Source organism: Cydia amplana, chromosome 23 (assembly GCF_948474715.1).
Source record: "Cydia amplana chromosome 23, ilCydAmpl1.1, whole genome shotgun sequence".
Taxonomy (NCBI): domain Eukaryota; kingdom Metazoa; phylum Arthropoda; class Insecta; order Lepidoptera; family Tortricidae; genus Cydia; species Cydia amplana.
In genome coordinates, this window is record NC_086091.1 from 8,341,508 (window position 1) to 8,354,997 (window position 13,490).

Genomic DNA, 13,490 nt, shown 5'->3' on the forward strand with positions numbered 1-13,490 from the left:
AAACACACCTTCTCGTGCCAACGACCTTTGCATAGAACATGTTTGTCGATTAAAATATCACTTTATCTGTTTTTAATATAGGCTTGTTTATTCTTCTTCTTCTTCCTCGCGTTATCCCGGCATTTTGCCACGGCTCATGGGAGCCTGGGGTCCGCTTGACAACTAATCCCAAGAATTGACGTAGGTAGCTTGTTTATTAAAGAACTTAATAAAAGTATAATTCGAACCGATATGTCAATCAACAGAAAATTTGTATCGATAAAAGAAAAGTGTTTTAATTTAGAATACTTACCTGACCATCTGACATTTGATGTTTAAAATAAATAGGGTAATTCGCCAGTAACTGGCCACTGTTAGTACCTAATGGCCACCAAATGAATTCTATTCACCTATAAACAGAATTAATTTTAGTTTAGGGAGGCCAGTTACTAAAAGTGGCCATTTACGGACGAATTACCCTATAACTTGAGGATTTTTTTCTCCGTGCATGACAGTGCGTTACATGCCCGTACCACGCTAGGCGGTTTGCCCTTACTTTTTCTGTTGCTGTGGCTATGTGTGATATCGATTAGATATGTCCGTGAAGGAAGCCTCACAAAACTCTTACGTATAAAGTAGTGTAATCACAGGCGTAGCTCAGCGCATTATGCATGCTATTCCAATATACATTGCTCCCAAGAATAACAGGTAACCGAGTAAAGTATCTCAACACTTGTATTGGGTGTACTTTCACGATCGGTATCTCTGACGATATTTTATTATTTTATAAAGAAAGTTGGTCATCGAGGCTTTTAAAATTTGTCGCCTGGTAGATTTGGACACGATTTTGAATGGGTAATCACTGTAATAAGGTATTTGTTAAAGTTTTATTTACGAGCTATTTATTGTTTGACTAGTATATGTAGATTTGAGGCTTGAAATATTTTGTAATGTAGGTTAGTGTTGGCTAGAAATCATATCTAAAAAAAATATTGGCTTTCCTAAATGTAGCGCGAAACTTTAAAAATTACGTTGTGTTCAAACTTTTTTTTTTTAAACTACCAAAAATAATTGTAGTAATTTACTCATATTCAGAAATATAATCATGTATAAGTACTTAACTTATTTCTAACCTCCTAAGGCCCAGCCATACAAACGAAACATCCCAAATTCGCCACTGAACTTTGAACCTAAACTGTAGGAAATAGAGTTGATTTTGCGTTGTTTGAAAATTCAAAGAAAACAACGCAAAAGCGACTCTGTTCCAATTGAACATGGTTTAAATTCCATCGGGCTGAATATGTACTATAGGTAGGACCTTGGGCCTTAGGAGGATAAATGAATTAAAGAAATACCCAGAAGGTATCGAACTTTAATAAAGTATTGTATGAAGTCAAAGCTCCTTAATCAACACCGAAGGTCAAGTTACAGAAATAGCTTACAGCATTAGTTATTTAAAGCCCGCCACCATTAGCCTGCGATGCCGTGGAAATTGAAAAACTTGGTGGCAACGCCATTATCGTAGTGCATAACGTGACGTACACTAAAAACAAGTTTTGACTCAAAACAAATCTTTAATGAATAACCAGAAAAAAACCGGCCAAGTGCGAGTCGGACTCGCGCACGGAGGGTTCCGCACCATCAACAAAAAATAGAGCAAAAAAATCGTGTTTGTTGTATGGGAGCGCCCCTTAAATATTTATTTTATTTTATTTTTAGTAATTGTTGTTATAGCGGCAACAGAGATACATCATTTGTGAAAATTTCAACTGTTTAACTATCGCGGTTCATGAGATACAGCCTGGTGACAGACGGACGTACGGACGGACGGACGGACGGACGGACAGCGAAGTCTTAGTAATAGGGTCCCGTTTTTTACCCTTTGGGTACGGAACCCTAAAAACGTAGTACGTAAACAACGACCAATAAAAACTTAATTGAATTCAAACATAGGTACATTTTTATTTTTATAAATAAAAAAAAAACAGTAAACTAATAATGTACATAATTAACATGTGTAACAAATCACCTGTGAAAACGTGTAAATAAAATTCGGTTTACTATTTTATTAAAAAACTATTAACTTCAAGGTAGGTTGTAGTATTTATTGTACGTTATTAAATATATACTTATTGTTTTTATTTGTGAACTAATAGACTACAAGGATTATACTTATACGAGTATTTTCAGCGTTATTACTAACTTATCCTTGTTAGGGCTCAAAGTTTGCAACATATTTGCAATTTCAAGCCCGCTTACCATCGGCTGGCCTGTGTGCTCATTTGCATTAGCCTCTCAGAAGTTTAATTAGTTTTAGCGTGCCCTCTTTTCGTTTTAGTGTAATTAAATGAACAACAATATCTGTGTTATTTACAACCAGACCTACTAGCATGAGTTGCGTTCTCGCGCGCGACTCCATACATCTAGCGCGACTTGTATGGACTCGCGCGTGAGAACGCAACTCATGCTAGACCGCCACGTCTCCGGCCGCGACTTACGAAGATACTTGTATCGTTAAAAAAATAAACCCTATTTTCATCGCTTATGGCTGCTATAACATGTTATATAACATTGTGTGACAGGGACAAAATAAAAAAAAACACTATCAATGCTTTCATATTATCCCTGTCACACGCACCGCACCCTTAAAATTTTAATTGAGTTCAATTTAATAAAAATAATCCTCACTTCATGGTATATTTAAAATTTCAAGCGTTCTACTGTTTTATACTACCTTCAACGGTTTAGACAGTTTCCGTCAGAGTATCTACTACTACTATTATTTTGTATACCTGCATAGAAAAATACACGAACGAAAGTTTACTGAAAATAAAACTTTTATTCGACCGACCCCCTTTTTATAATTTCCTACTACAACCGTTGCATAATAGAAATAGCTACAACTGTTTCAAATTTTAGGGATCTTCGTCAAGCGGTCTCTGAGAAGAACGCATTTAACTAATTTGCAAGACCGAAGTGATCCCATAAGTGTTTCGTGAACAAAGTTTTGTATGGAACACTCAAAATAAAGCAAAATGATTACAGTACAAAAAATACTTCTTTAAAGATCGAACAAGCAGTAGCCGTTGTTACCAGTAGAGAAAATTTACGGCAAAAACATACTCCCGGTCTTAAAACGGGTTCGCACCTAAAAGGAAACATTTCCTTTGCCGGACCCCGTTTTCCACGGGTGAACGGCCTGCGAACAGGGTAACCATATATTCATTTAGAAATTTCGGATTTTTATATACAATTCCTGATATACAATTGGGATGGAGGGTTTAGTTTTACCAATTCCGATTACTTTTATGTTTTGTGTGTTGTACAAATAACTTTTAACGAATTGTTTGGCTTATAGTTACATACTATCTTAAAGCGCTACAGAATATCCCTTTTTTAATACTTATGTTATTCCGGCATGTTAGGAGAAAAGTCTGACGTCTGGTTACCCTTTGTGTGAACCTTAACGAAGATATAGAGAGGATTCAGGTCGCGTGGCCGGTAAAGATAACTCATGTTTATTGGCCCTTTCTGTTTGGGAATTTGCGGGAGTTTTGGGTCCTTTGACCGATAAAGAAGGCATTGAGGTTCATACCGCGTGGTTAATGTGTGAGAATTTTTGGCATGAGAACCTTTACCTTTTATTTTTCATGTATAAAATAAATACTGCAACATGACGCTTTAAATTGGCAGAATACGTTACAGGATCTTTTATAATAAGAAATAAGAAGTTGGACAAATCTTGATCACGAACGCTATCAATCAAGGGTGAATATCGGGATGTACTTTAAATCCATTATACACGATGTAATCCGTTTAATAGTAGTTTATGCAACAGTGATATAATAAGGGTTCTTAAAATTCAAGGGTCGAAGTTACAAAACGAGACGTAGTCGAGTTTTGTAAAAAAAGACCCGAGAATTTTAAGAACCAATTATGAGCTGTTGCATACATTACTTTTTCTATGACAGCTGCAGCAAAAAAAAAAAAAAAAAAAGGAGTTATTATTAAAAAAAAGAGTTATTATTAAAAAAAAAGAGTTATTATTTTTAAAAAATTGAGTTATTATTTAAAAAAAAAAAGAGTTATTATTGTAAATGAAAACATACCTCTTTCAATCAAGATGATCGGAACTTGTATCTTTAAAAAAAATAAAGCAGTTGTATTATACTCATAAGATGACTGCTAGCAGTCATCTTATGAGCCTATAGACAAAGCATTCAAATGACATTGCTTTAGATATCACTGTCAGTCATTTAATTGACACATTTAAGTGCTGGAGTAGAAAAATTATTTTAACTCAAATAACTATAGTCATAAATAACCGTATAGCAACGTAAGTCTACTAATAAATCTGTATGAGTCCATAGTAACTTGAAATAAATGTTTTTCATTCCATTTCATTTCATAGCGGTATCGCGGTAGTATAATATACGACGAAACGTGCCAAGATAGGCAGATAGTGGCCTTTTGCCCTTTGTGTTGTCTTGGCGGGGGCACGGCCGTGCCCCCAGATATGAGGAGATCAACTCCACTGGATGAAATAGACTCGAGGTTCTTGAATAGGGATGATGACACATGTTGAATTTTATAACAAAATCTAGTAAAATAGATAGCAAATGAGCAATTTATTAATCGGCACCTGAAAGATTCAAAATTAAAGAATTTTTTAAACTTTCAAAAACGAAATAAGTAAGGATACCATTCGATTCCTCACATTTTATCCAAATAAAGATTGTACAGCAACTATATACATAAACGCAATATTTCACCGAAAAAAATGCAATTTCCTTGTTTTGTTCACACTTCAAGATGCGATCTCAGTGACCTTGACGTCACGTTCACATAGCGATTTGTTAGGGGCGTTTCGCGAGTGAAGTACGACTGTCGGACTTTGACTATCATTTCTGACTTTTGTATTGCTTTAATGCAATGGATCCCATATAGACATTTGATCCTAAAAACAAACCTGATTGATTGATACCATAAATGAAAATGTGTCATCTAGCCTATTAACGTGTGTATTTTTCTGTTTCAGAGCGCATCGGAGTCGTCCGCGGGCGCGGGCGGTGGCTCCACGACCGGCAGCGTTCGGGTCTCCTCGCGGTCCAGAACCTCCGAGGAACCGCACATTGGTAAGTTCAACTAAAAAAGGGGCCCCACTGGTGCGTTGCGTTGTTGCGTCGCAAGCGTCGTCGCAGCGTCAATGCTGCTTTGTTTTACATACCGTAAAACGACTGTACGATTGGACTATTCCAATGCTCCCAACCATGCTCCAAATTTATCTGTAATTTTTTCGCTGTTGTGTCTTTTACATTTGTTTTTGTGTATTTTTTGTAGTTCTAAGGCATGGTATGTTTATATAAATGGAAGAATAAACTCGGAGTAAACCAAAAGGAACATAAATTAATATGTTTTAATGAAGACAATAAAAAAAAAAAAAAAAAAGAACATTGGTATTGATACTTCATGTCCTTTTGAATTTGTGGACCATAGTTCAGTATTGGTCTATAGTTGGGAGGTTGTACGGTATGCTTTTTTATGACAAAACACATTAAATGCGTTGCAACGACGCGACACAACGCACCAGTGGGGGCTGGCCTTTTATCGTCTTATTAGGCCACACTTTTCGAAATCGTCTTAAACTCATCTACTGCATTAGTATGCGTATGCGTAACGGCTAGTGCCGTTCGTCGACACCTGACCGTCTAGTTGATGATCTCCACGCTGATCGCAGTGTGAGGATATGGACTAGTAAATAGATAAATAGGTACTTATATAGATCCCCTCCAGTCAAGAGTCGAAACAGCTTTAAAATATACCACTTATTTTCGATTTCGAACCAATTTTTCCTCGAGAACACGATTCGAAATAATGTACCTATATAAATAAGAGTTTTGCAGCTTGTTGAAAAAAAGATGCCTATTTAAAACTTCTCCAAAACCCACTGAAGAAAGAATAAATAAACGAAACTAAAATGGTTTACGTCAATTACTGATTTGTCCTAATTTAAACCATTGCTTGTCATTCATTGCTTTCCCGTGCGATAAATTAAATCCCTTTTTCCCTTTTTGAATGTCGTCCAAAGTATGATGCTAACGGTGAAAAGTAAGCTAAGAAAAATCGAAGATGCGGGACCTTTTGCAATATTATAATATTAAATTAAAACATAAAACACGATTGAGTTTACCATATTAAAATCCTTAAACCTATAGCAATTGAGTTTTTATTGATGTTTTTGAAAATAAAAATTCTCATTACTTTAAGCCAACCCGTTAGTATTGGGGAATGTTTGCGAAAGCAGGAAATTGTAACTGTCAATACAAGTTTACACGACAAGATGAATCCCGTCCTTGACCCGAGCGGGAAGCCTTTGGGGGCGAAGAATGTTTGACGAATGAAAAAGGGTTTGCGCGATTAGGGTTCGACCTTTCGCGGAATATTGCTCCGGAATTAATGTGGGTGTACTTTCAGGGTCGGCGACTTTTGCACCTCAGTAAAAATGTTTACTAGAATGTTTTCAAATTATACACGGCGGGTTACTACCAAATTTATATTATTTTTTCATTACTCTTGTAGGTCAGTATTTAAACTCTGTTTCTATTTTTCCAGGAAAGTACAAGCTGCTCAAGACGATCGGTAAAGGCAACTTCGCGAAGGTGAAACTCGCCAAACATGTGCCCACCGGCAAGGAGGTGGCCATCAAGATCATCGACAAGACCCAGCTCAACCCTGGCTCGCTGCAGAAACTCTTCAGAGAGGTGAGACCACTTTTTGATGTCTGACTATCTTACTTATTCCATTGGCTCAATTACCCAAAATGAGGCCTCCGACAAGACAGCGCCACTTTTCTCGCTCATGCGCTACTTGTTCACATATTGACTCGGAATTCGCGCAGATCCATCTCCACCATAAATCTTCTTCGCATTGGACTTTACTTTAGCTACTCTCAACGTTCGAAGTTAAAATGTTGGATATCAATTAACAGATTCGTTTCTGAATTCCTTTCTTGTATAACAAGGGTACGCTCGGCCTAATTCATGTATGTAAGTACACAAGAAATTGTAGTTTGATGTAGGTATTTATAGCAATTTATGTCTAGTTAAGTACGGTTTTTGCTACGAGCGGTCCTTAGCAGAGCCTCTAAATGGTATTAAGCAGGGGATTACGTTATGAGGTCTGTGTTTCTTGCTCGTCATGATACGAAATGTGGACTATTTAGGGGTTTAAATGTGCTAATATTTATAGCTATTTCTGGGGAAGTAGGAAAATATAGCACTTCTCTATGTCGTATGGAAAGTCGCAAGGATATATCTGTTTGACTTTTAATGTTGTCGAAATATTTTACATTTCTCTTGATAAAGTCTAACGCAAACGTAAGATAAGAAAGTAACAAAATATGGTAATACTAAGTTAGGAGTATCTATCTACATAGATGTGTATTTCGTCAGTACGTTTGCGTGCAGGGTACTTAAAAAACAGAACCATTTGTCAAACGATGCTGTATGCTACGCTACGTAAATTGTTGATTAGTAAATAGTTTACTTGCCTGGTATGTCCATTTCAAATTCAAACTTTTAAGATTTATTTCGCCAAACAACAACATTGGGTTGCCAAAACTCAACTTGTTATTGCTGGTACAGCTTCGAGTTTTCGCTTACGTACTGAATAATATATCTTTGAATCGCATAAAATTATTTCGAAGAGAGTGGTTGCGCTTTGCAATTCTATTTGTCTTTGTGAATTGAACAGACACGGTTTTAACAAAAGTTTGTGTACTATTTATTACAGTAAAGTTATCCTTCTAAATCTGGTAACTTACGCTGTATAAGTGTATGCTAAATTTGAGGGAGACTGAAATTAGCTGTAGGTATTTTGTTCACACTTTTAACACGGGTTATAGTGACAATATTGAGATCCTTATCGTCTTTCATATCATAACTGTGACAGAGTACGAAAATTACAAGACTGTACATTGATAATTATACAACCTTACGGCCTGGCCACGACATCGCGCGGCGGCGGTAGCGGCGAGCGGCGGCCATAGGTAGGAGCGAGACACAGCGATCCGATCTTTCGACCCACCTATGGCCGCCGCTCGCCGCTGCCGCCGCCGCGCGATATGGTGGCCGGCGCGTAAGTGTAAGGCCTTAGTGGACGCTCGAAGCGGAGCGTTCGGCGGGGCGTGCAGCGTGGCGTCGGGGTCAGGAGTAATTTGAGCAGCGTGCACTAAGGCCGCTCCTATACGCTTGCATTTGTTTAATATGCACGCCGCACGCGCCGCCCCGCTGCATGCCCAACTCGAGCGTCCACTCAGGCCTTACACTAAGATGATAACCTTTAACACAGCCTAAGATAGATTTATGTAATGGAAGGCCTCATGTGCCAGCCATCTTATTAGCCTTACCACTACGTCCTCATCATTGTTTACGTATCCCTTGTAAACTTGTAATGGACCCTTTTGCTTTTTATTTCATAAACCTTGAGCCGCTATTGAGCACGTATTCCTTCCATCTTTCAGGTGCGGATAATGAAAATGCTGGACCACCCGAACATCGTGAAGCTGTTCCAGGTGATCGAGACGGAGAAGACTCTCTATTTGGTCATGGAGTACGCTTCGGGAGGCGAGGTTGGTAATATAATATTACCGAGCCATACGCAGATAAATTTATAGAACATAACGTGCAAATGAAATACTCACTAAAATCGTTTCGTGAAAGTTACGATGTTGCAAACAACGTAAGAGCTCTATGCTCGTAAATGACATGATGGTTTGACTGTTGAAAGTTTTGATAGCACATATATCGATACTTTGAAGTTGTTTAATGCTTACAGGGTAAGTACTTTTTCCTGTGAAGTGTGCAGAAAAAATGGCTCGTTAACAATCTAGTAGAAATTCTACAAATACGCATAACTATAAACCAAAATTGAAGGGGTATTTGCTTCCAACGATTTATTACTGACACTGTTACATTTTTGTAGATATGTAATACAAGTGGAAGTCCATTTTGACAGCTTTTGTTAGAAAGGGACTTGTATTACAAGTTACAAGCTTTTGATAAACAGGGCAATGATCGTAATGTTAAATCGGTCATGTTTCAGGTGTTCGACTACCTGGTGTTACACGGACGCATGAAGGAAAAGGAAGCGCGCGCCAAGTTCCGGCAGATCGTGTCCGCCGTGCAGTACTGCCACCAGAAGCGCATCATACACAGGGATCTCAAGGTGATCTAAACACCGCACTTTATTATCACTAAACCCTTATATAACCCGACAACCTTCAAATCAAGGGTGAACAGGCGCCTTCTGGGCAGGCTCGCTCCATCGTAGGCCACGTCTTCGCCTCGGCTAGTCTGTGGCCATGGGTAAGCCCATTTATAAAAAAAAAAAAACTCATCATCATATCAGCCTTTTATCGCCCACTGCTGAGCATAGGCTTCTCTTCGAGTACGCCACTTATACCGGTCCTGAGCCAATCTCATCGAGACGTGACCCGCAATCTTCCGAATATTGTCCACCCAACGAGGAACGCCAGGCACTGCTTTCGTCTGAAAGCTGCCACCACTCCGTTAACATTTTGGCCCACCTTCCATCACTCTGCCTGGCAACATGTCCCGCCCAGCTCCATTTAAGTCTACTTTGTCCTAAGTATGTCAGTATGACCTCTAGGTGGGGCAGGGTCTTGCCAAGTCTTTCCAATAGCCTTCGCTTCTGCAATAATAGTCCGTCGCCAGGTCTACTTTGGACGGCAACGTTTTATATTTTCTTGGGGATTCCAGTCTAGGGCTTGCCTGGGTATGGGGTCAGGAAAATACCGCAGGGTAAACCCTTAAGTCCCAAGCATAGACAACGCCAAATACTTCTAATTTCGAAGAGTTTTTGAATGTATGATACATTTTGTATAAAATTGCGTGTGCGATTCCGCGCTCGTGGGCTTTGAAGTAACTTTTCTGTTGATGCGATATCGCGTCCGAGACACTCGAGGGGTGAAAGAAAGCAAAGGTTCTTTATTAATTCGTGACAGATGCCATACGGCACAGCGACGTGACTTGTCCTATGGTGCTATACTAATGGCACCAGTTCATCAATTGTGTACTATGTAAGTGACATCGTTGTAATTTATTTTCCAGGCGGAAAACCTCCTGCTAGACGGCGAAATGAACATTAAGATAGCAGATTTCGGGTTCTCCAACGAGTTCACGCCAGGCGCCAAACTCGACACCTTCTGCGGTAGCCCGCCCTACGCCGCGCCAGAACTCTTCCAAGGTAACTATAGTTTGTCAAAGGACTGTCTCATTTCAAACATAGACGGAGATAATCATACTATCTTTGTCTTACACTAGTACTAACACCCAAAAGGAAATGATGAGTATAGTTTTTTTGTTCTTATTTACTGACAAATTGGTCTGACCAAATATAATTAGGGTTTACTAATTTCTATACACCAGATGGCGGTGGCGGCGTCAAAAATATTTTCAGGGAAGCCGGAATAGGTACAAAAGTACTGAACTGATTGAAAAAAAAATCGAGCTAGTGGGAATTACGATTTATGGACGCACTGCCATAGCACGATGTTTTATTTTGTAAATTTGGTAAAGTAGATACAAGCTTTGAAAAATAAAATAAAATATCCTATGTTTTTAGGGTTCCGTAGCCAAATGGCAAAAAACGGAACCCTTATAGATTCGTCATGTCTGTCTGTCTGTCTGTCCGTCTGTCCGTCTGTCTGTCCGTCCGTATGTCACAGCCACTTTTCTCCGAAACTATAAGAACTATACTGTTGAAACTTGGTAAGTAGATGTATTCTGTGAACCGCATTAAGATTTTCACACAAAAATAGAAAAAAAACAATAAATTTTTGGGGTTCCCCATACTTCGAACTGAAACTCAAAAATTTTTTTTTCATCAAACCCATACGTGTGGGGTATCTATGGATAGGTCTTCAAAAATGATATTGAGGTTTCTAATATCATTTTTTTCTAAACTGAATAGTTTGCGCGAGAGACACTTCCAAAGTGGTAAAATGTGTGTCCCCCCCCCTGTAACTTCTAAAATAAGAGAATGATAAAACTAAAAAAAATATATGATGTAGATTACCATGTAAACTTCCACCAAAAATTGGTTTGAGCGAGATCTAGTAAGTAGTTTTTTTTTTATACGTCATAAATCGCCTAAATACGGAACCCTTCATGGGCGAGTCCGACTCGCACTTGGCCGCTTTTTTATTAAGACGTTTCATATATTTATATGTACAAGGTGGCTAGTTATTGAAGGCTGGCCAGTTATTGAAACCTTATACTAAAATAAATTCTGTTTATAGGTGAATATAATTCATTTTTAGGTTAGGGTGGCCAGTTATTGACCGGTGGCTAGTTACTGGCGAACACAGACAATCCAACCTCTAGACATAGCATAGTCGCGCTACCCCCTCTGCCACACATACGGTAGCGTTACTCATCTTCGAGTCAATCCCGTGCCGTGATTGGTCCGTGTCTTTGAACGGACCAATCACGGCACGGAATTCGCTCACCTCGTCCCCCCGCACCCCCGTATTTTTGGCAGCATCGGTTTCATGAAAGAATTGGCCTAAGCTCAGTCTAGAGGTTGGATTGTCAGTGCTGGCGAATTACCCAATATCAATGTACAACAACTTTAAAATTGTTTTTTCTCAAAAATGGACGGCAAAGTCGACGTTGCCGGTTAAAAAATAGGTCGCGAAGTGCGTAGTTTATGGTCATTCAAAAAATTAAAAAGTTAAAAACATTGCAGTCTCGATTTCGGGACTGCAATGTTGCATACAAATTCCATTATTTAACGAGTTCCAAACTTTTTTAAACTTTAAATGGCCATATTCAAATGAAGGCATAGGTCCCTTAAACAGCCAAACAGATGATCAGCACTTATTACCTTGGAGCGTCGGACCCATAAGTGAGAGCGAGAAACAGATATCTCTTTCTCGCTCTCACTTATGGGTGCGACGCTCCAAGGTCGCGGTGCGGTGCGATAGTCTGTTACAGGCTTAATGCTGGTACCGCGACTATTTAGGTGTCTCAAATAGGTTGGCGTATTTTCAGCAGAAAAATACACTTTTTTTTTTTAAAGGCGGCAAGCAAATCTTTTTAATGGTTGTACTTTTTTCTGTGAAAATTAAAACGTTGCTTCTGTAAAATATTTCTATTTCTTGCACCATTTTTGAGAAAAGCACTATATATGACTCGGCTGGAAGGCTACTTGCTGGCTTCGGATTCAATTAAACGGACTCCCAAGGTCGTCCGTTTAAAACGAATCCTCAGCCTGCAAGTAGCTACTTCCGAACCTCGACAATAATGTACTATTGTATCATTTTCAGGCAAGAAATACGACGGCCCAGAAGTAGACGTGTGGTCGCTGGGTGTGATCCTGTACACGCTCGTCTCGGGCTCATTGCCTTTCGACGGCTCCACTCTCAGAGAGCTCAGGGAAAGAGTGCTGCGTGGGAAGTACAGGTAAATGGGTTTTTCACTTAACCTTTTGGACGCCAATGACCGATATATCCGCACCGTAGGTTCAACGCCAAAGACCGATTAATCGCTCACAGACCACAGAGCAACATAGACGTGCATATGCATAAAGTTCAATTTCAGTTTAGACACTTCGGTGACGTGACGTCAGCGTTAATTGTGTACCTTTCGACCGGTTAGTAATCGTCACAAATCTGAAGACTCTTTTTGAACCTTGTTGTGTAGTAAATTAGGATCAATGTCGTTTGTTTGAGGAAGCAATGAAACAAAAGAAATGCTACTTGATTTGGTTTATGAAAGGTTCTAATTAGATTGATACGGAGTGTACATTGTAACGCACATTGGGCCTTACGAGGATAACACAATCAATGATTATGATTATAATCTGACTAACTGGCGCAGTCGGTAGGATAAATAGCTTGTAGACTTTTTCCATAATCGTATTCATCATCATCTTCCTCGCGTTGTCCCGGCATTTTGCCACGGCTCATGGGAGCCTGGGGTCCGCTTGGCAACTAATCCCAGTCATTGGCGTGGGCACTAGTTTTTACGAAATCGACTGCCATCTGACCTTCCAGCCCAGAGGCTATGGGGGTAAGAGGGTAAAGTCCGGTTTCCTCACGATGTTTTTCTTCACCGAAAAGCGACTGGTAAATATCAAATGATATTTCGTACATAAGTTCCGAAAAACTCTTTGGTATGAGCCGGGTTTCGAACCCGCGACCTCCGGATTGCAAGTCGCACGCTCTTACCGCTAGGCCACCAGCGCTTCTACTAGAGGATTTGAATACATTCCAGAATACCGTTCTACATGTCAACGGACTGCGAAAACTTGCTAAAGAAGTTCCTCGTCCTGAACCCGGGCAAGCGAGCCTCTCTGGAGAGCATCATGCGCGACAAGTGGATGAACACCGGCTACGAGGACGATGAGCTGCGGCCTTTCGTCGAACCGCAGCAGGACTACAAGGACCATAAACGGATAGGTATGTGTGCATGTGTCGCATGAGTATG

At 39.5% G+C, this 13,490-nt stretch overlaps 1 protein-coding gene across 1 annotated transcript in view; it reads left to right on the plus strand.

The window, feature by feature from the left end:
• Positions 1-13,490, plus strand: part of LOC134658859 (MAP/microtubule affinity-regulating kinase 3-like) — a 153,031-nt gene that overhangs the window by 94,528 nt on the left and 45,013 nt on the right. Inside the window, exons 3-9 of the mRNA XM_063514530.1 lie at positions 5,018-5,114; positions 6,592-6,740; positions 8,501-8,608; positions 9,082-9,204; positions 10,110-10,245; positions 12,329-12,464; positions 13,278-13,462. Coding sequence (XP_063370600.1) covers positions 5,018-5,114; positions 6,592-6,740; positions 8,501-8,608; positions 9,082-9,204; positions 10,110-10,245; positions 12,329-12,464; positions 13,278-13,462 — 934 coding nt within the window. The remainder of the gene's footprint in view (positions 1-5,017; positions 5,115-6,591; positions 6,741-8,500; positions 8,609-9,081; positions 9,205-10,109; positions 10,246-12,328; positions 12,465-13,277; positions 13,463-13,490) is intronic.